Here is a 22,080-nt window from a genome sequence, read left to right on the forward strand (position 1 = left end):
TTCGTCTCCCCCCCCCTCCCCCCCCCCCTTCCCCCGCTGTATTTTTCCTCCGTCTCCTTGCCCAACTGCCCAATGAAACCAATGAGCGCCAGCGACCAGCCAGAGAGGTCCTCTCGCTTTGGCCGGCCGCTTCAGACCACTCGACAGTGGGTTTGCGGTGGAAATGAAACTGAAACGCGGGGCCCTAAAAACCCGAAGCCTTTCGGGTACGGTGAATGATCGACAACAATCGGCAACGCCGACGCTGCGGGTACGCAAATGTGGGCAACCCTTGTGCACAGTTCCCCAAAGCAAGGGCGCACACAGCACGAGGGTAATTAGAAACGATGGGCAAAGTTTGCAAACCTGCACCAAAATGGAAGTACGGCGAGCTCAAAATGGCGCTCCCTATCCGCTCCGGGCGTGCATGTGTGTGTGTCAATCATGGCTAATGCACGGGTTGTACTGCAGCTTTTGCGAAGAATATAGAGTTGAGCAAGGAATTAATGTTGAAAAATGTCCTTTAAAAAAGGACCTAGTTATCTATTAAAACTATGCATAGTTTGTTTCACCGAGGAGTTATTTGTGTTAAAATCAATGTCAATCAATCATGTCTTCCTAACATTGTTTTGAGACTGCAAGTGCTGGATGTGTTAACCTTGTGTGAATTACAACGAGTATAAAAGTGCAGCAAAAAAATGCGTAAAATACAATTTGAATAGTCGTAATTAAAGAAAACAATAGATAATCATTTAAAAAAATGGGAAAAACACAGAATAACTAGCACATACCACAAAACAAACAACACAAGACACATTTTAACTGCAAACATGAGAAGAAAAAAAAGTAAATGAGAAGAGCAGTTCAACCTGTTTCCCTCCCACAGAACGTTTAAAAAGAAATCCGCAAGCGAAACGTAACACAGAAATGAAATAATAAATCTTAATCCCAACATAAACAAACGCATTTCACCACCACTCACTACCGAACAATGCGCAACAGTTCAGCGCAGCATCAAGAACCGTTCGCCATAAACTACGGCTCTCCCCGGACCCGTTCGACGAAAGAAAAACACTGCCTCAACAACAACAGAAAAAAGCCCCGCAAAATTGCTACAGTAAGCAACGTTCGACGGGCCGTTCGAAAACCCGACGGGAAAATAACAAATAATATTCGCCCCGCCCGTGGAGTGCGTTCGGGACCGGGACCGTACTGCTCGACCGTATCTCCCACTGGGTTATGGTGATTATTTATTTACCATAGTTTAATCAAACGACAGTGTCAGCAAATCGACGACGCACCGCTGATGCTGCACTCCTGCCAGCAAATGGGGAATATTTGTCGCTTTTCGGGGGGGGGGGGCTGTGCGTGTGATTTTCTTTGGGATCGTTTGGTGAAGGGGTTTTTTTTGTTTATCTTTCCTGCCTTTGCCGCTATATTAATATCTTACCATCGGGCGGATTTTAAAGGAGGATGGGCTGAAGGTTGCAAGTAAGCAGCAAGACAAGTTCCCGATGCACCCGCGAAGCCGTGAAGGGATACGAGGGGACGCGCGAGAACACCCATCGATCGATTACAAAGATGTAGATAATGTGGTCCCGGGCAGTGCATGCGACGGACAGTGACTTTGGGCAGGGCTGTAGCACCAGACGGCAGAGTGTTTAAAGTTTATTTGTTTTTTAGGCTTCGTGAAATTAAAATGTTAAAATCTGCTCATTCGGTTAACTGAACCCAAACTGGGTAAAAGTTATATGATGGAAATAATGTTTCAATATTTTTCCCAGGCTGCTTGGACAGCCCTGCCATACGCACAGAATTTGTTTTACTTTTACTAGCGAGCCTTCTCTCGTTGCCTTCGAACCAGCACACATTCCAATCGAAACTACCCTGCTTTTCGATCCTGAATGCGCAACCTGATCCGTCGCGGATACCACCAGCACAGCACCCACCCACTACCAAGTGACGCACGTTTAGTTTCCCGAGTATGAGACATTTGGGGGTTGCGAAAGGCAAGTGAAATATGTATTTATAGCAACAATAAACACCAGAGGTGCGTTGTTGCGCTTCCGACGAGGTTCTCACGGTTGCAGCAGGATCAATATTCACACAAAATAGAAATCAACAAACTGTCATCATCGTCTCAGCGAAAAAAAAAAGTGCAGAAAAACGTATCAGCAGACTGAAAGTTCGCTTTGTTATAATATATTTTAAAAGAGCTTTATTTTACAATGATCTTGAGTCAGTCTTTTTACACAAATGTACACTTGTTTGCATTGTTTTTTGTTTTACTATATATATATTACACCTCTCTTGCTTCTCTCACCCTCGTTCTCTTTCTCTTCTTCCCCCATGTCTTCTCACTCTCTCGCTCTCTGCTTCACGCCATATATTTCCATAGAGATTCTCATTGTTTTAATTTCTTGTTCTACTCTAATGTTTTTTAGCAGTTAGTTACACTGGTTTTGGACCTTCCGAAAACGGGTCTCCTTTATCCATTTCCTCCCGATTTGTTACCCTTTGTTTTGTGCAATTAACACACTCTCGCACATGCGACAGAAAGAAAAAGAGAGCCCCTGTAAACGCCACTGTCTCGTTGTACCCACCCGAACACCAATATCACTTCAATCTACCTCATCCCTGTAACCCTGTTTGCCTTCCATTCCATGCCTTGGCGGCTAACTCTGATCGGTCAGCTCGCGTTTCAGTTACATTGTTTATTTTGATTTGGTTATCTACTGTTACAGGATGCGTGCTCACCTTCGTCCCTCTTGCCGGAGGGCCAGATGGCGCATCACACTGCCACCCAAAATGCTGCCCAGGTTCATGTGTGACACCTGCGTAATTTGGTTTATCATTTCTTGCTGGACGTCTCCATTTGATCGGGGAAACGTAAACGTAAAAGGAGAACATTGGTAAGGTTGTTTGTTTTGTGTGTGTTTTTTGTTTTGTTTTTGTTTATATCTAATACCTTCCACTCATTATCTAGTTCTCGTTCGCTCTTTTCATTTTTTTTCTCGCTCTCTCTCTTTCTCCCACCGATAGTTTGATATATTTCATCGCTAATGTCACGGTGTTGTGCACCCCTGTCCCCGTTGATAGTTGTAGTTTAAATTTCCAGCAATTTCAACATGATTTAAATATCGACCAAAGTGCCACATTCACAGAGGTGGTTCGAACACACGGACTCAGTACAGCTCAAACAGATACACAACAGAGAGACGGCCACGGCACCTTGGCAGACCCGTGACAAAAACTCCCCTAGAGCGAGAAGAACCTGGGCAATGTGCCAGCTTTACACATTCTAAGACTAGTATTTTATGTTTTTTTTTTTTGCTTACGTGCTTGCATCGCACGCCGTTGTCTCTTATCTTCTGCACCCTTCTGCAGGCTTGTGTTAGTATAACTTAGTTGCGCTCGAATTTCTTAGCGAAGAAACTACATACAAAGAAATATTGCGGGAAATCGGTATGGTCCCATAAAGAACCACACAAAATTCGGCGATGGCAGCAGGAAAGATAGTTCGGAAAGAGTGTTGTAAAAGGACAACAAAACACGGCTCTAAAACACAGTCAGCGGGAGCAGAAGAATAGAGGCAAACTTACGCAAACTCTTCAACGGTGCGTGCGATCATAAATAGACTATTTACAGCAGCGAGCGACGCCGGCATCTCGGTTCCGCATCCCTCTATCAAACGTGCAGAATCTTGGGCAGAACTTCGCTCTCGATCAACAGCTCGCGGTCCTCGTGCGGGCCCGGCTTCCGGCGCACCAGTATGAGCACGGTGAGCGCAACCAGCACGAGGGCCAGCAGGGCCACGAACACGCCGAGGATGAGTATCTCCTTGGAGCTGCCGGTTGGGCCGCTCCCGACACCAGCCAGCTCGCCCGCGCTACGATCGAACGGCCAGAAGCTGTGGTGTCGCAGGTGTTGCTGCTGCTGCTGCTGCTGCTGCTCTACAAACATCCTCAGATCGTCATCGTCCACCGAGGGCGGTCGGTCGTCCTGGTCGGTGTCGACCCGATTGGAGGTGATGGTGTGGATGGCGGAGTTGATCGAGCCGCCTCCCAGCGGTGCCGTCTCCGTGGTGGTCGAGGTCGTACCCTGGAGACTCACGATCACCGCCTCGCTCGTGTCGACGAGCAGCGAGGCCGAGCGGATGAGTGCATCCGTTTCCTGGACGAGAGAGAGAGAGAGAGCAGAAACAGGAGATACGGGCAAGGGTAATTGCAACATTCAAACAGCGAAAGAACTTAACCCTACCAGCCATCGACACTCACCTTATTGCGGCAGGTTACGTGCACGTGGTACTTGGTGTTGGGCCACAGTGACAGCTCCACCTTGGACGTTTCCGTCAGCAGGTTGCCGGTCAGCCCGCCGCCCGAAATTTCCCACGACACCAGACACTGGTGGTACTGCTGCAGCTGCGGCTCGTCGCTAGGCGTAGCGGGCAGTGGCCGGGTCGCCAGCGTCTGCATGATGCGCGACACGCCGTCCCGGGCGCCGGGCACGACACCGCCGTCCCGGGCGATCCGCGACAGCCGCTCCACGTTCTCGGAGGCGGCGAGCGGCGACGGTACGACCGGGTGCGGCTGATGCTGCACCAGCTCTTCCGGCGTCGTCCACTCGATGTCGGCCGTCACGACCGACTCGTTGCGTATCAGGCGCACCAGGCTCAGCAGCAGCCGGTGGGCTAGATCGTTCTCCTTCCGGATCTGGTGGTTGCGGTTGCACACGTCCCAGCACTCTAGAAGGAAGGACCGGTTAGAGAACTTCTGCGGAACACAAACTTCGCAGAGCGAGGGGGTTGGTTGTAGTTGGGCAAACAGCAGGCTAATCTCGAGGATGTATTGTTTGTCGTAAGCAGCACTGTCGTCGCCAAAAGAGGCAAGCAAAAGCCTAAACCCCAAACATGTCTTTCGGTTCAATACAAGCACGCACGGTTTCGTAACAGACTCCTACGCCCCAATTTCTTCCCAACGCTTTCACTGTACACTGTAATGCTTTTAGAAATGATATCCCAGACACATCAGCCACCGTTCGTATTAAGATAGAGCACCAACAGCAGCAGCAGCAGCAGCAGAGCGCTCCAAATCTTGCATCTTAATGGCGCTAATGCAACACACACATCGCACTCCAAAAACCCTAAGCGGTTTTATAGAGTCCGCCTTCAACATTCCCACTCTCTAGCATCTAATCCTTTACATCTTCTCACTCCCCCCAAAAAAAAACGCCAACACCCGAGAGGTCTGTTCCGCTTCGAAAAAGGTGTTCCAAAAAGCCCAGCAATGACGGCAACGAAAACAACATCAAGCGGACATTTTCTCACGTGTCTATGGTAGGCGTCCCGCTCCGACCCGCGATAAGCGCGATTCCACTGAGCTTCCTCCGCCGGAACCTGTTCAACACAGATTGGGGATGAGGTTCGGGAGCCTTTTTGTCTTTGCGCCTTATTAGCCTTTATCTGCGGGTCGCTGCAGGACATAGTTTATGGGTCTTCGTGGTTCGATGGTTCGACACCGTCGGCCGTTCATCTTCCCCGCAGAAGATCTCTCCAACCCGCCACCTTCGATGGACAGAGCAGGTGCGCCTGCCTGCCTGCTTGCGTGAGTGGACCCTAGTGAACCTTTCGGAAGAAAAACAGAGGTTTAAAATATTCCCCCTCCCTTGGACCTTGGACTCTCCATCGAGTTTTGATTGTTTTAAATATCGATCGCTTTCCCGAACCGGCTCAAACTTTTCGACTCCACTTCTGGATGGCAATGTACAAGCTCCTTTCCAACGGGTCGAGAAAGGAATGTGCATCGACACTGCATCAACAAACCATTATCTCGTCCGGAATGAGGCCTCAACCAGCCCAACCACCTTCGGGAAGGTAACAACAACAGCCACCTAAAAGCCCTGTGGCCGGGTGGGAGTATCTAATGGAATTGGAGCTTCTGCTACTGCTCTGCCCGACACATCTTCCACACTTTCCAAGCGCATCGCCACATTAAGGGGAAAGCCTTGGTTAACTTCAGCTCCACATGCTCCAGAGATGGGACTTTTGTGTACCTCCAGGCAAGTGTGTGTGTGCACAAAAAAGAGAAAATTTCATTCCCTTCAGTGGCCGGGCTGCCAGCAAAGTTTCAGAAAGCTACTGCTCATGTTTAATTGCTTTTCCGGAGCAGTTCCGTGTGCTTCCCTTTCCTCAAGGATCGCTCCAGATCCAAGCCCGGAGCCGAGCCCGAAATGGTGAAATTCTAGAGCCGGCACTTAGCATACCTCTTCGGAAGTGTGCGCTTCCCTTTGATGTCGAAAGTGTTGATCCGTCGTGCACTGAAGTAACCCACAAGTGTCCCCGCAGGCGCACACAGCCAAGCTCGGACGCTTTTAAATGCTGCTCGGGCGCTTAGGAATTCCTAAGCAAAAACAACTTCCGGAGTTATCATTTCTAATCGGTGTTGTGCATCACGAGCGTCAGCAAAACAACTTCAATACAAATCCCTCTCCCTGCTACGGAGATGCCTTGCTAATGCCTAACGTTTTGTCCAACGTGCCATGCCGTGGTCTTGGAATTATCGCTTACCATTGAGCACTCGCGCTGCTGCGTGCAGAGGATGTCCTTTATAGAGCGCTAAAAGATGGTACGGAGAAAGAGAAGAAAGACAAAGATTCAATTAATACAATGTGATAGAAATTAAATACCTCACCAAGCTTCCTAGCATGACAATATCAAACCCTTTTTTATGCCCAAACGAAGTAGAACCGAATTGTACCCCACTCGAAACACATTTCAAACTTCCGGGTCAGGCTGTATATGCCCCAAACCCCTCTCAATGATACAGCAACTTCCAGCTCAAGATTCAACTACTTCACACGCTAAATGACAGCTAATTGCTTCCCTGCGCGTTTCCAACTCTCTCCCATCTTTCCCGTTCCGAACGCGGCACGGCAAAATCAGTCGCGCAGAAAGGACTTTCGAGAAAGAATCGAAAAAGCAAGCAAGGGAGTGGGAACAGAATAAAACGACCCGGGGATGGGGGGGGGAGGTGCATAGTGTTGGAACGCACTGCCAGCAGCTGGACGTGCGCCAAACCAGCCGTTAAGTTATGTCCACCATTCAAAACCCGGCACAGTCTGTTTTCCGGACGATCTATTTTATTGTTTTTTTCAGCAGTTAGTTCCATTGCTCTTCTGTGTCGGTGCCAAGGCTTGCCAAGGCTGTTTTGGAAGGAGAGGTATAGTTTTATTGCAGTTTTTCTTTTCTTCTTCCCGTGTTCTTCTCGCGCTATGAGAAGAGTTAAGATTATGTGCATTTGATTTCGGCCAATTTCCCGAAAGCTTTGTCGTTATTTTGCTTGGTTCTCCAGCGGAGTTGGGAGTGTTGAGATATTCGCACCGGTGGATGTCGAAAATGTCTTCAATGCATCGTTGAAAAAGAATTATCTGTTGGACAGTTAGTTGAAGCAGCTAAAATCGTAGCAATATCGATGAGTTCAATATCAAACCCAGTTACCAAGAATGTAACTAGGAACAATTGTCACCATGTACTTCATCCCCGACGAAGACAACAAAAAACCTCAACCAATGAAACCCACGGCAGGCAACAGCGATTGTATTAATCGTACCAGAGCGCCAGGTGAAGATACAATTAAGCGACTGTACATCCCCTTTTCGACATGACCTACGGATCGTAACGCAATCGATTGTCAATATGGTGACTCGAGTTGCCTGCTTCTGCAAAGGTTGGAAGGACTTTTCCCCCGCAGTCACCGCTACTCATCCCGCACGCCCATCCCAACGACAAGTTCAATTTCCGGACCACCGATGCGACCGGTCAGTCCGGCCTATTCCCAAGGTAATATGGCTTGGAATGAAATTATGCCGACGGTTTAATCACCGTGCGTGTGACTCTTCCCATTGCTCGGATCCAAGACGACCAAAGACAATCGTCTTCCTCGTGGGCACATGAGCGAACGCGCACCGTCCCAGGCTCGACGCCGGACGTCTCTAGCCCAAGAGACATCCCGTCTAGTAACCGGGCCGAACATGCAGAGATCCTCCCCCGTGGGGAATGGTTTTGGTTGGATTCCTTCCCCCTACAGCGTACACTGGCTGGCAACAATTCTGCAATTACGTGGCTTTTCGATTAAAAGCACTTCCGTTCAGGGTTCACCCTCTAACGCCACTATTCGGTAAGGTGAAGCCAACGCCAGACGTCCAGTTGGTGCCGTGCTTGGACACATGCCCGAAACCCCCCGAATCCGAGCCCAGTCGAAATGCAACCGATGCTCCATCGTTTAATTGGTATTGTTCGACTGGAAGGCATCGCCGACACACCACACTGCCCGTGCGCCGCCGATGTTCCGGAGGTGAAGCGGAAGCGCATCACACCGCGCTCCGGCCAGCATACACCGCACGGACATGCTGTGGCCTGGCTGGGCATGCACTGGGAAGGAGCAGAGCGAGGTTTTTGGGACAGTTTTTCGTCTAAGTCAAACAACGCGCCTATCCCGAATTTGCGCAATTGCCACTTACTCGGTTCGGTTACCGGTGGTATTGCGGGATATCGCGCGTCAAGTACCGGATCGGAACATCGCCGCCCCGTTCGCCTGGATGACTGCATTTCCCCCCCCCCCCCCCCCCCCCCCCGCCGAGGAGATGTGAAAATCCGTGCGCGTCAGCGTCAGTGCGGCCCCCCACACACGATTTGCATGTCTGATGATTTTTCGAATTTATCCATTTCCGTACCTAGCAGGGGAATGGCGTGATGGCAGGAAGGATGTTTCACTCTGTACGTGTATGTGTGTGTGTTTTGGGGATGGGTGTATCGGACTATCGAGCAACTATTGATAAAACTTTGCCCACTTTAGTCGCACCAACGCTGCTGGTGGGCACAAACAAGGAGAAAAGTGCCACAATCCGCGAACACTACTCGGGACCCGCTTGTTGGTTGATGTTTCAATAATGCAATTGATGGTGAAGGCTTGCCTGTCCCTCTGTGTGTATCTCCGCGATTCATCGAGCTCGAGCATGGAGAAAGGCTCACGCATCACAAAAGGACGATGACGTTTCGCAACAGGATACAATGCTTGGTCCAATGCTGGATTTAGTTTTGGTGCCTAAATATATATATATGTTTATTTATATACATAAAATTATATATGCACATGAAAGTGAAACGAACGCACCGTCCTTACTGAAACTTGAAATTGAAGTTGAAGCTTTGATTCGAGTGACCATCCCAGGCCTGCTTCTTAGCTGCTTCTTAGCATCTAGCTGCTCCATAACATTGACTAACGGCCCCAATGCTCTTCAAGACACTCCCTAAAACATTTGGTTTGAAATTATCATCATATACTTCTTTCAATGAGCGTTTTCATGTTTAGAGTACAGAATGTAACGTTGCCGCTTTCAACTGGTTTGGTTCGTTCAATCTTTCTACTCACGCACGTCTTTCCCTTTATTCTACCTTACTTTGAACCATTCTGCAAGGGGATGCCCCCTTACTTTTCCGACCACAGCTTATCTAAGCGCTTGCCCTCTTTTTCTAACGCACCTACGCTCACCCTCCTGCCTTCACAACCACCATTTCTAACTCGCTCCCTTCGCCCACATCAAATCAAACCGCAGCATCAGCTATCAGCGTTAAGGATCAAAATATTATAAATAAATTCAGTACGCACCCCCAAATCTTTACCCAGTAGGTAGCCGGAGACGCGATAAGACATTCCGCCCTCCCGGGTCCTGCTTCCCGCCTGGACAATGAAATTCGATTCGGGTCCGTTAACGACGACCGATCAGCACCCACCGGGCACCAGCACTCAGAGATCGCTTGAATACGCGCTTGAAAAAGAACTTGAGTTGGCGAAATTATTCAAGTGATCCGTCGGGTCCCGAAGCCGAAGCAAACCCGAAGCCGAAGCAAAACCCGAACGGGGGTCTGCACGAACCTTCGTTTAATTAGTCCCCTCCCCCTTTTTTGCCAGGATTTCTTTCCGAAATGATACTGTGCACAACATTATACTATCGTAATTCGATTTATTGAATATCGAACCAACATAGAATACAAAAAAACACAACACTTGCACAACAATCACTGCACTTAATTCTAAATCAACGCACATAATTTAAAAAAACACTTTTTACATTCGCACAGTGAAAAAAAAAAAATTCAGCACAGCACTTTCTGCTCCTCATCGCTGTTGCTCCTGGTTTTTTTCGCTGCACTGTACGGGCCACTGCTCCAACACTACGACACAGCCACAGGTTTTTGTTGTCTCCGTTCGCCGTGAAACACACATGAAATGGAAAAAAATGATATTAATTAGAAGGGGGGATGTTGGTTGATAATTTTAATCACTTTTACTTACCTCAAATTAAACAAAACTCCATTTTTTACGGGGTTTATCCGCCAAGCGCTGAAACACCACACAAGCACCAACCTCACTGGACTGAAAGTGAAGCCTACTGCGTGAATGTGTGTATGCGCTTCTGCCAAGCCAACCGCGCCGTACTGCGTGTGTAGCCAAGTGCGTGTGTGTGTATATTTGCACCACTGGACACAGAACACAAATCTCACCGCACAGCAGAGCGTGTGTCGCCAAGTGTATGCATGTGTGTATTTGCACCACTGAATTCTGAACGTCCGCCGCACCGCACCACACAGCGTGTATCGCCAAGTGCGTGGCTGTGTGTTGTATCACCGTGGACTGCAGAAAACTACCTGCACTAGAACAGAGCGCTGGTGTGGCCAAATGTGTGCATGTGTGTACTTGCTCCACTGAAAGCCGGTATCGCACCAGATTTCGGTTGTCGCCTTGTGCGTGTGTGTGTTATTGTCACAGCACACTCGTTCGTCTTTTTTTTTCGTTTTTTCGCTTGAGCCACTCGATTTCGTTCTTCGCTGATTTTGGCAGCGTACGAAGGGGGTTCGGCTTCAACTTCCAACAACAACAACCACACGAGGAGGCTCGGGGACACTCATCAGGGGAAAATCGCTCAAATTAGAGCGAGAGACAGATAGAAAAAGTGAAAGGTCAATATAAAATCTTCGGCTTTTGACTGTTGGGCATTTATTGCCGCCGAATCGCCAAGCTGAACCGTACGAAAACGGCACCGACACCCGCCACGAGGAGCAGCTTCAACAGCTTTCCACGCTGCACTGCACCTCATCTCATCCTCCGTGAAGGGAGCGAGAGAGAGAGAGAGAGAGAGAGAGAGTTAGAGTGAGAGAGATAGTACTGAGCACATTCACCTCACGTACAACACCGACGGCGATGGAGTTTTCGGGCTATTTTTTTTTTTTTTTTGCTTCTATTTCATCCTTACCACCCCCTCGAGTGACATCCCCAACGATGGCAACATGGCGCACCGATGTACGTGCAAACCGGACAAAGGACGACAACAAAACCCCCGCGTGCTGGTGTGCGTAGTAAAAGTTCATTTACCTACGCCTTCTGCCACGCCGGCAGGCAGCAGGGAGAAAGGTGTGGGATATGATGGATTTTACACATTTTCCATCTTCCAAACCGACACGACTGTGCGAAGAAGCATCTCTTGCCAGACGTGGCTGCGTGTCAGAACGGCACGCTTAGTGCAAACAACAACAACAAAAAATACCACAACTGGAGAGCAAGAGTGAGATGGAGTGCAATTGCGCATTGAGGAGCGCACACAAATGCGAAAATTTAATGCGATACAGAAAAATACGGTGTGACAACGTGTAGCAACAAAACCCCACCACACACACACACGACAGAGCGAATTTACACTCTTCACACGCAGACAAACACACTTCTCATCCATGAGAACTGGAAGCAACGTTTGATAGTATAGAAAGATTAGCAGAAAAAGTTTTTTTCTTATGAAATATATAATCAACGGTTGTTTATAGCTAGACCTTTGACCCGATCCTTCTGCGTGCTACGCCTGCAGCGAACGAATCGGAACAATCAGTCGTTTGCAATTGATAACGCATAATCATGACCAGTATCGTCCATCCGCTTTAATTCTTCAAATTGTTCCTAAATCCCGTTCTACTTACTTGTGTTTTTATTTCTACAACTTCTTGTTTTACAATTCGTGACTTTCTCGAGAGATCAGCTCAAAACCCACTGCTTCGCTCCTGTTATACCAACTGCCAATTTCTCCACTCGTCGTATACACAACTAGATAAATAAACATAAACCCACCCCCGCACACGGTGCAAGTGTTCCGGATGCAGCCGATTGAGATAAATTTGCCAGCAATCGCGGCAGCAACATTGCCCCAAAAGAAAAAGAAAGCAACAACAATCCGCCCAACTGCACCCGGCGGCATTTATGATCAGTGGCTTTGATTTATGTTCGTCAGGCTAATGTGCAGTTTCGCGCGTAGGTTAAACTGCTGGCAAAAAATCAAGGGAGAAGAGAAAGAATTTGCGAACGGATGTGCTGCATTTATTTATATTGTGCGCGGTGCTTGTTTTATTGGCTTTCAAGCTCGTCTGGATCGGACCTGGATCAAAGAAACCAATTGGGTCCACATTTTGTTGTTTTAGCTGCGACCGAGCAGGATTATGAGCCACGAACGAGCTAAACTGCGAATCTTTTTCTTCTAAAAGGAGCACAGACCCGGGATGCAACCAAACACCAACGCACATTCTATCGCCCGAAATGCCCATTTTGCCCTTACCCTTACGGTCTGGCGGCACATCGGCACAGTCGCTTTGCTTACCTTTTGCAGACAGCCCTCCCGGCAGCGCGTCGTCGACCGGGTCCGGGCCGGTGTCGGCACCGGCGTCGTCCCGGCGGCCGGCACCACTACCGCCGGCGTTGATCGGTCGTCGGTTGATGGTGGACGCCGCGGCTCGATCCGGTCGACCACGAACTTGGCGTGGAAGCGACGGGCCGCCGGGACGCTCAGATCGGACTCAGCGTCGGGTGCGGCCAGCAGGCAGCCGACGAGCGCCAGCAGTACGCCCGCCCGGACCGTGAGGCTGGTGGCCGAGATGGTTGAGCCGGCCATCACTAGGCGCAGACTGGGGGACTGGAAACACTCAACACTTCACTCCCTCACGCGGAGGGAAGCAGCAAACACGTTGCGTCGGTCTGTTTTTTCTCAATGCCGCACCACGGTCACAGTAGAACCCACTACGGCCAGGACGCTACGGACTTGCTGCTGATGGGCGCAGTATTTCTTTTTAAAGCACAAGTCACACAGAACAAAATTCAGTGCCAATAAAATGTTATCACTTCTGCTGTCAAGCTGCCACAAACAGCAGCAAACACACGGAGCGGAGAAGAGCTTTCACCTTTAACACTGCCGCACGTGGCCACCGGGATCCGGGATTTTCAAACACATCACTTTCTATTCAACCAACCAAACGGGCAAACGTTGCCACTGGGACACATGCACACTTTTCGCAAGAAACCACCGCTCGCAATCAACAACGATTGATACACACGCAAGACACACCGGGGAATGTTTTTTTTTTCCCCCGTTTGTTCTCAAGTTACTCGGCAAGAGCTGTGGTTTTGTCAAACGCAGTACCGATTGTGCATTGAGTTGAAGTTGATTGAAGACAGCAATCGTTGGCAAAACTGTTTACTGCAGCCAGAAGACAACACGACGACGTGCCTCGCGCACAGCTACACAACCGGGCGCACGGGTCTTCACTTTTCCAACGCGGAGCTTCGGACCTCCAGGGCGAGGTAGGACTTGCTTCGACCGATGCACGAAAGAGATTGAACGGCTCGGCCGCTTCCAGGCGTGTTGTCAGCTCCTCAGCTCTTGCGGAGCGCCCTGAGTGTCACTCACTCTCACGCTCTTTCGCTGCTCGCGCTCTTGGCACTCATGCGTGTTGGCTCTTTTTTCCACTGCAGTGTAGGAGTCACTCACCGCCACGGGGCCACTCAAGCCTCTCTCAGCATAACATGAACTGTTCGAGTTCGGTAGCAAGAACAAAAAAAACTGCTCGATTTTTTATGTTTTTTCATCAATACTTTATGGCAAACTGCTATAGGTTCTATAACCGTGTTTGAATTTGTACAAATTTATTTTTATTAGAATTTAATTTGTTAAAAAGAGATCACCAGGGCTTTGTTTCTCATTCCTGCAACAATAAATAATCCTGGCGATAGAAGGTCGGTTTTTAGAAATATGTTCTAAATATTTAAAATAATACTATTCACAGAAATTATAAACTTCATCCAATATAATGAAAGTGATCTAGCAAAAACTGTTAAGAATAAAAAAAATAAAAGTTAAAAAAATATTTTGCAAAAAGATCCTTCAGGTTCGTCGCTTACGTCCCGCATTTGCTCATCGGAATCTTTTTGACCCTTATTGCCGCCCCCGCTCTGGCCGCTGCAGCAAGTGTCGTCTGTTTCTGAAGCATCCAAAGCTCGCTCCATCCGATGCTAATTTGCTGCCCACCGTCCCGCAGTAGCGCGCCGGGCTCGGACAAATTTACACCACGCAGGTTCGAGCCCTGTTTGCTGTGCGGTCACGGTAACTACGATCCACGGTGCAAGATTGCGCACGAACCGGAGAGAGAGAGAGAGAGAGGCAGACAGAGGGGGGAGGGGATGGGAGAGAGCACCGAAAATGGGCAAACCATTCGACCAAAGGGCCCCTGCCAGGGCTTACCAGGTAACAGGAGCAAACAGCCAACAAACAGCCGCCCGCACCCCCATAAATTCGTGCGAAAGGCCGCGGGTGGATGCGGCTCGGCCGAACACGCCGCACCTCATTCTCAGCTTTTCTTTTGCAGCCCGGAAAAACGGAATGCAACCACGGTGTATCGATTGGGATCGAGCCCGCAGAAAGTGAACATTCGTGTTCTGCGTCGGGATCGACACCACACGCAGCAGGGCTGCAAGGTTCCACCGTGCACCGTGCTTCATTTGCGTTTTTGCACCCTCAAAGCGAGGGGGGGGGGGGTGAGAGAATCAACATTCCGTAGGATGGTGCCAGACAATCTCAGCCAACCGTCAAATAAAAGGTCCTTTTGGCAAGTCGCTCGACACATTCCCGCACGGATGTGGCGGTGCGCGTGTACGCGTGCTTGGATGTTTGATTTTCGTCGCTAAGGGTTATGTTATGTCGTGTTGCTTTCCTGTCCCATCCCGCCCGATCCATTACATTGTTGCAGCCGCACAGCACTGCAGCCGCTTTGCAAGAATGCGTTTGACAAGCTTCACGGAGAGAGATTGAGCGTTGCAGCCAGAGCAATGCAAATGATACAGCACCGGTGAAGGGAAAACAGTGAACGGCCGAACAGCGCACCGGGAGAGGATGTATTTTTATTTGTTTGAATGTTTACGACATTTTCTGCTCTACTTCCAATATTGATTCACAGAGTTTCTAGAGTACCTTTCTAGAAGCACTTTTTATGCTACATGATCTCATTTTCTACCTCTTTTATGTTGGTTTGAGATAAATTGCAGCATTATCATTGTCTTCTACATTTGCTCTTACTTTTCACTGTTTTGATGGCTACGTTCTTGTTTACATTTCGTTCTACCGTCACGGCATTCACTTGTCTTTGATTTACGCTTTATTGTTGTTTTGCTTTCAGCTAATTTCATCCGAACTAATCTTGATGCTTCTCTAAATCGTGCAATTAAGGCGAACTTTAGGACCGTAGAAACTCAAAACAGGCAATCCCACCAAATGTGTGCTTGTGTGTGTGTGTGTGTAAGGTAACTAAATGCAAACGAAACCCATCTCCCGGGTCCGCTCGGCAGTGCTGACAGAAGTGTGATGCATTATGCAATGAGCATTAACAAAACCAAACAAACAAACAAAAAAAGGAGCGAAAAACCCCACTACCTCCGCGGCAGCACAAACTTTTTTGTGAATCATCAACCCCTTGAAGGCCGGCAAGCGATATTAGGCCAAAAACGCAAATCAACACACCCGGTGCTGCCTGCCCGGTGCTAGCCACACTGGCGCAAATGACAGTTTGCGCGCCTAGATGAGCGGGACGAGAGATCCATCTCCTGCCCTGACAGGGTGGGGCAGGGAAGGGGGCCGCGCAAACGGGTCGGTTTGCCGGCGCTCGGGACAACAATCTTGATCGCGCACACACAACAGTTTTACTACCTTTATTGCGCACATAAACATATTCATCGGTTTCGGGCTATCTTTATTTCTTATTTATCGAGCAATAAACGGACCGGCTCAGCTTAAGCCCCGGCTGCTGGGAAGTGGTTTGTGTGTGTGTGTGTGTGTGTGTGTGTGTTTTTCTTTTTCTTTCTCAACTCTCTCGAACCCGTCCCCCCCCCCCCACCCCCCCGCATCATCTCACCCTTGCCACAACCGAGCGGGAGGGTTTTGAGTTTTAATCACTTCGCATCGGACGGGACGTCGTCTTTCGCGAAGACAACGTTAGCTCATCCGCGCGCGCGTGTGTGTGTGTATGTGTGTGTTTTTTCCTTATCTCGTTCCTCTTTACTCCCATTTCTTTGAAACTGTTCCGGCGAAAGAGAGCGGGAGCGGACGAGATCGTCCAACAAGAAGTGGGGCTGCTGCTTCGCGATCACGATCGAATGTTACCCGAACCCTTTACCCCCTCCCCTCCAATCAACCCTTTGTGCCCCTCCTCTTCTTCTCCCTGTGCCCTGTCTTTGGCGGGTGATGCGTCGCCCGTGTGCAGCCATTCCGCTTGTTGATTTTAGCGATCATTTATTTTATTCCATTACGCTTTGTGCACTTCGCTTGCCTGCGAGCTCCGCTTACGCGTCGCACTGTATGTTTTTTTTCTGTCCCGGTTTCCCCACGGTTTTCTGTGCCATTTTCGTTCCTCTGCTGCACGTGTGTGTTCTTGCTGCTGTACGTTTTGCTGCTCCTTCTCATGCTGCAGTTTTCGCTACATTCTTGCTGTTGTTTTTTTTTTTTCTTTTTTGGGTTTTTTGCTCTCTTTTTCATTGATTCATTTTGTTTTATGTTGTTTCAGGTAATTGTTTCTCTTTTTTTTGTCAATGCTTTGAGTTACATTATTAATGCACTGTTATAGATTAAACTTTCTTGCTGTTTCATTTTATTGGAAAATGTTCTATTCCACTGAAGTATTTCTTCTGTATTTTCATCATTTTATTTTGATGCTGTTTCATCTTATCCAGTTTTGGTTTTTTTTTCTTCTTTTTTTAAACTTCTTTTTTGTTTCTGTTGGATAATTCAACCCAATATTATTTTCTTTATCATTTTTCCCTTTTTTCCTTCCATATCGGATCAATCTTCTCATGCCAAATAGTGTTTCTAATTCTTGTTTTGAAAAGTTTTAAAGTAATACTTCACGTTTGCTGTATTTTTTGTATTCTTCTGGCTTGATCGTAACTTATATCACAACTACTATTACTTAGAGCGATCCCTGTTATATTGATGCATTACGTAATTTTCAATATAACACTAGTACCATATTTTTAAAATATCTTACTTCTCTAGAACCTTCATCTAACTCTTCTATTTCTATTGAGGCTGCCGTTTAATCGGCATTAAAAGTTCCCTGTATAATCGTCCCACTTAAACACACGCGCGCACCCGGTCCCCCATTTAGCGTACCAAAAAACGCACAAAACCCCATCAAACGCTTCCACCAGTAAAGCACCCCAGCCCATATCCCATAACCTTTGTCTCTGACTAGGCGGTGGATTAGCTTCCTGTCCTGCTTCAAATGCTGGACACCGTGGCGGCATAAATGGAACCAACCGTAAACTGCGTCCGCTTTCGTTGTTTTGTTTCCATCGTGCGGCTTCAAGTGCAGCCCGCTGCCCGTGTTCCGGCAAATGAGAATGCAAAGAGAAAGTTAACCGACAAAAAACTCACTCAAAACAAAAACAATAAAACACACACACACACACACACACACACACAAGCCGCGAATCCTAACCTCCCGAAACGGCGGGCGCGGGACACACAATCTTGAGCCTTACCGCGCGCCCGCGTCCACCATAAAAAAAAGGGGAAGGCCTTCACCCTGGGATGAAGTGTTCCGGATTAGACCGAAATCCTCAGCCACGCCACCTTCCCCCGGAGATAGGCGGGAGCAGGGATAAAACAAACAAACGGTACAAGTGGAACACGCCGAACTACCGAGCATTGTCTCGGCCGGACCGGTCGACCCACGCGCGACGGGGCGCTGGAATGCTGTGGAGGGGGGAACCGGGGGGGGGGGCTGCCCACTCGACTGCAGCTTGATGGATTTATCGTCAGCTGTACGCTGATGGATAGCTACCTATTACCGGTCCTTCTGACCACGCACGCGCGCGCTCACCGCCAAATTTATAGTGCCGAGCTCGAGCTTCCAACCTCCATATATAGGGAACCCCTGGAGGTGGAGGTGTGCTCGCCGCGGGAAAGGGTACGGATCACTCTAAACCGCACCAATGCATCAAGTAGGGAATGGAAACACAGGTGCACTTTGAAGCTAAAATCATACACAAACAGACACGGGATCGATGGTGGCCGGTTGGCGGATTGTCTACGTGCGACTCCTTTTGCTGGCCGTGCTGGCCGTTAGGTGGGATGCCGTGGGCCGTTAGGGTTAGGTCATTTGGTGGGATATTTTTAAAAGTCATGATCTGAAACGACGACGACACAGCGAGAATCTTATACAACGCACGAAAAGCTAAAACAACTTGAATACGTCATCTATGAAAAAGAACGAACGTTTAAACAGGTTCTCCTGGACAATCCACTAGTCAATGGCTATGAATAATTAGGTCTTTGACAGTTACCGATCTCCTTCATGAGCTACGTCATAGATACGATACTACGAGTACATTGTTTCTGGCCAATCGTAGCAAGATCTTATTTTTGGCTCTGAACACAACTTGAGATTTCGTCTAATATCCTGTGGGTTATGCACCAACAAGATCAGCCACTTACTTACTTATCCCGCGCTGCTTAGAACACTGCTGACCTCAACAGACCTCAACAGATTAAAGCCGGCACAGTCGCTGACCTAAGACCTCGGTTTTTCAACTTCTCCGTGAAGATCTTATTCTCCATTCATTGGAAGTATCATCTCAGCTGTTCTAGGATGTTATAAATGCCAGATTTGTTACATCCGTCGAACAAGACTCGAATCTAACAATGCAAAGTACTAAATGCAGGCAGTTATCGGACGTTGCTCCTTAGTTTTGTGTTGTCTCAGGGATTTCAAATCAACTTACAACGCTCTACAATTTGTCCTGTATACAGTAGAGTCGTTTGAAGATGTTTGGGTTCGAGGTTCTAGGATCTTAAAGCCTGAACTACTGTAAAGTACTAAATGCAGGCAGTTATCGAACGTTGCTCCTTATTTTTTTGATGTCTCAGGGATTTTAAATCAACTTATAACGCTCTACAATTTGTCCTGTATACAGTAGAGTCGTTTAAAAATGTTTGGGTTCGAGGTTCTAGGATCTTAAAGCCTGAACTACTTCCGTGCCCTAGGAATAGAGCCATCATATCAGAAAGTCTTGGTCGCCTTCAGAATAGCAGTGTAACTTGTCTACTGAATTCAACTTGATGTGTGTCCAACTACATCATATTTTTGTAATTCTGAATAAGTCATGAAGGCTCTAGGAGTGTGGAGTTCGTGTGGAGATACGTTGGTAGATTCTTGTGCTGGTTGATACACCATCAGTACTCCCAAAAAAAGGTTTTACGATGCGTAGATTAAAGCAATGATTGCAAGGCGTATTCTAGCTCCATGCACGGATAACTTAAACTCCACAGGCCAGCTGAGATCAGCTACATACGGAACGAAGGTACGATTTCACTTACGACTAAACTGAGATGCCATGCCTCCCTCCCAACAGCAGCACTCAAACCGGCGAGTGAAGGGCGCAACCCGGCCGGGTTGACAAATCGGCCGCAATTTTCCACACCACACGGGCGGTCGATGACGGATAAGGTGTGTGATTACAGCGATTACCGTACCCGGGCTGCCACCTCACCTCCATCGGCATCAATTCAACGCGCCCGATTCGCCACACAATTCGCCATCATCGTTCGTCATTCGCCAATGATACGCAAATGACATGCAGCGCATCGCAACGCAACGATCGCAAATTTGTTCCGTGCTTTTCCCGTGCTGCAAGCGCAGTCAAACCGTGGCATTCAATCGCATCAGAAAAGACCACCCGGTTTGGGGAAGAGGGCTGTCTAGCGGCAGAGCGTTGCGACAAACGCTGATCGAATGTATCGTTGTGCCTCGCTTGGTAACGCTTTTGCATTTCGATATGCACCGCGAGCATAAATCGAACTCGCGGCGCTCAGCGCAAGGAAGGTGCTCTCCAGCATCGTGGAGATGGGGGGACCACGCGCATGACAAATTGCCTCGTTTGCCCCCGAAGCGCGCATTTCTTCGCATTGCACGGAGCGCTGCCTGCTCCTGGCGATGATTGAAAGGTGTAGAAAGCATTTCTTGGTTCTTGCCGTTCTCTTTCGAAATTTATATTTTTATTCGATTTGATTTTTATAACCATGCAGATGACACGAGTTTCCAGCGCGGAGATTCCTCCTTTGCAAACCAGTTGCCTTTCTATTGCTTATTAGTAGTTGCTTATTTCATTTCGGAAAAGTTGAGCTGAAAATAAATGCAAAGAATTTGCACTTTTAAATGCATCAATTGAAAACCCACGCTCCTATTAAGCACGGCAACGCAAGAACATCCGCCTCCGCTTGTTTTAAGAAACTATTCGGCTATTCGTTATGCCGGTGGCAAATATTTCACTAACTTCAAAACAGACACAAGAAGCAAACGGCACGAAATAAATCTTTTCCCATTTTCATTTCCCTCCCCAAAAGTCTTTTTGTTCACACGAGCACAACTCACATCCTGACCGTGGCCAGCACAGGACGGATTTGCGGAATGCGTGATTAGCGGATTGAATTTCATCGCCTGCTTGTGCTCGGGCTCGGTCAAGATCTAGTCCAGTTTCTAGTTCTGCTGTAAGGCCAGTGAGAGCAAACTATACCATTGCCTTAAATGGCCAATTGCGAGAAAGAGTTTGTTGTTTTTGTGTACGGTTCAGTCTTGAGACCAATTTATTAAGTTTTTTTGTCAATAATTTTGTGGTGGTCTACTTTACACCTTTTCCCCATTCCTCTTATTATTCGTTAAGCTAAAGCCATTTATGTGAGAATGAGAAGATAACTGAACATGTTTTACTTTTCTGCCCGTTTTTGGATGATTTGTGTTCCTCTAGTTACTTTTTTTCGGCTTAAGAGAAACCATAGAAACGTATTTTTTATTTTTGCTCACACCTTTAAAAAAACATTGAAAAATATTTTTTTTATTGATTTTGCTAAAAAAAATGGTACTAACAGCACGAAATCTTATCGAAAAGGCACGTTCTTCAAAGGTATTTTACCCAAAAAAAAAGATATTCGGCTCACCGGAGTATTCAAGAGCCTCAAGAACTCAGGAACTAACTTACTCACCGTTGTAGATAAATGGTTAAACCAATGCATATTACAATGCCTGCAATGCTGACACTTTGTCAACGAGCAATACTTTGTAAAATAATGCCTTTAATGGACTTCAGGCCCGTACTTCACTCCCGTCTACCGAAAACCATTGGCAACACCACTGTCCCCGGGTTTTCTGCGCGGTCCAGAATTAAGCCTCCAAGCAAAAGGTGACTCGGAAACGGGCAGCACGGTCCAGCTCGTTCACCCAGCGATCATATTCTTTAAGCTCCGGCTGCGCCTCATCTTTGTTGCAGCTCGCGGCACCCCCGGGCACTCCGCGCAATGCAAACCACGCTTCGGATAGGGAATCCCCCCATTCGGGACCCTCGGCCCGCGCCAGATCCGTACTCACGATCTCGCGGCAGACCTCCTGCTACAGATATTGAATTATTTCATTATCTGCTTCGTTGCGCGGCCCAGCCCGGCCCGCCCCGTAGTGACGACAAAATCGCTGTGCCGCGGGACCGATGAGAAACGGCGGCAATGAAACGATTACACAAACGAGAGGACCACCCGAAATGTGATGAGAAAGTCGTGCCACGGTCCCGGTCTTTCCCGCTACCCGTCGGGGGGGCAGTTAGCCATTCCGCTGGCCATCCCTGGCTGCCTTGCCACTGGAACTGGCTGTGTTTTTTTTTTGTTCCTTCTCCCTTTATCTTTTCCGATCTTTTCACT

At 48.1% G+C, this 22,080-nt stretch overlaps 1 protein-coding gene across 1 annotated transcript; it reads right to left on the reverse strand.

Moving 5' to 3' along the window:
• Positions 1–2,165: 2,165 nt before the first annotated feature.
• Positions 2,166–13,807, reverse strand: LOC120955689 (uncharacterized). The gene is made up of 4 exons (XM_040376776.2): positions 12,676–13,807; positions 6,545–6,592; positions 4,257–4,721; positions 2,166–4,152 (listed from the first exon to the last, which is right to left on the reverse strand). Exons 1-4 carry the CDS (start codon positions 12,964–12,966, stop codon positions 3,667–3,669), a joined length of 1,290 nt encoding a protein of 429 aa, XP_040232710.2. The 5' UTR covers positions 12,967–13,807; the 3' UTR covers positions 2,166–3,666.
• Positions 13,808–22,080: the final 8,273 nt, after the last annotated feature.

Source organism: Anopheles coluzzii, chromosome X (assembly GCF_943734685.1).
Source record: "Anopheles coluzzii chromosome X, AcolN3, whole genome shotgun sequence".
Lineage (NCBI taxonomy): Eukaryota > Metazoa > Arthropoda > Insecta > Diptera > Culicidae > Anopheles > Anopheles coluzzii.

What these genes read in the sequence shown, in the direction of transcription:
- LOC120955689 (XM_040376776.2), bottom strand. Translation starts at nt 12,966, where the DNA reads ATGGCCGGCTCAACCATCTCGGCCACCAGCCTCACGGTCCGGGCGGGC. An exon ending in AGCAGCGCGAGTGCTCAATG is followed by an intron (nt 4,722 to 6,544) that starts GTAAGCGATAAT and finishes TTCCTTCTAGAG; the next exon opens with TGCTGGGACGTGTGCAACCG. An exon ending in ACGTAACCTGCCGCAATAAG is followed by an intron (nt 4,153 to 4,256) that starts GTGAGTGTCGAT and finishes TCTCTCGTCCAG; the next exon opens with GAAACGGATGCACTCATCCG.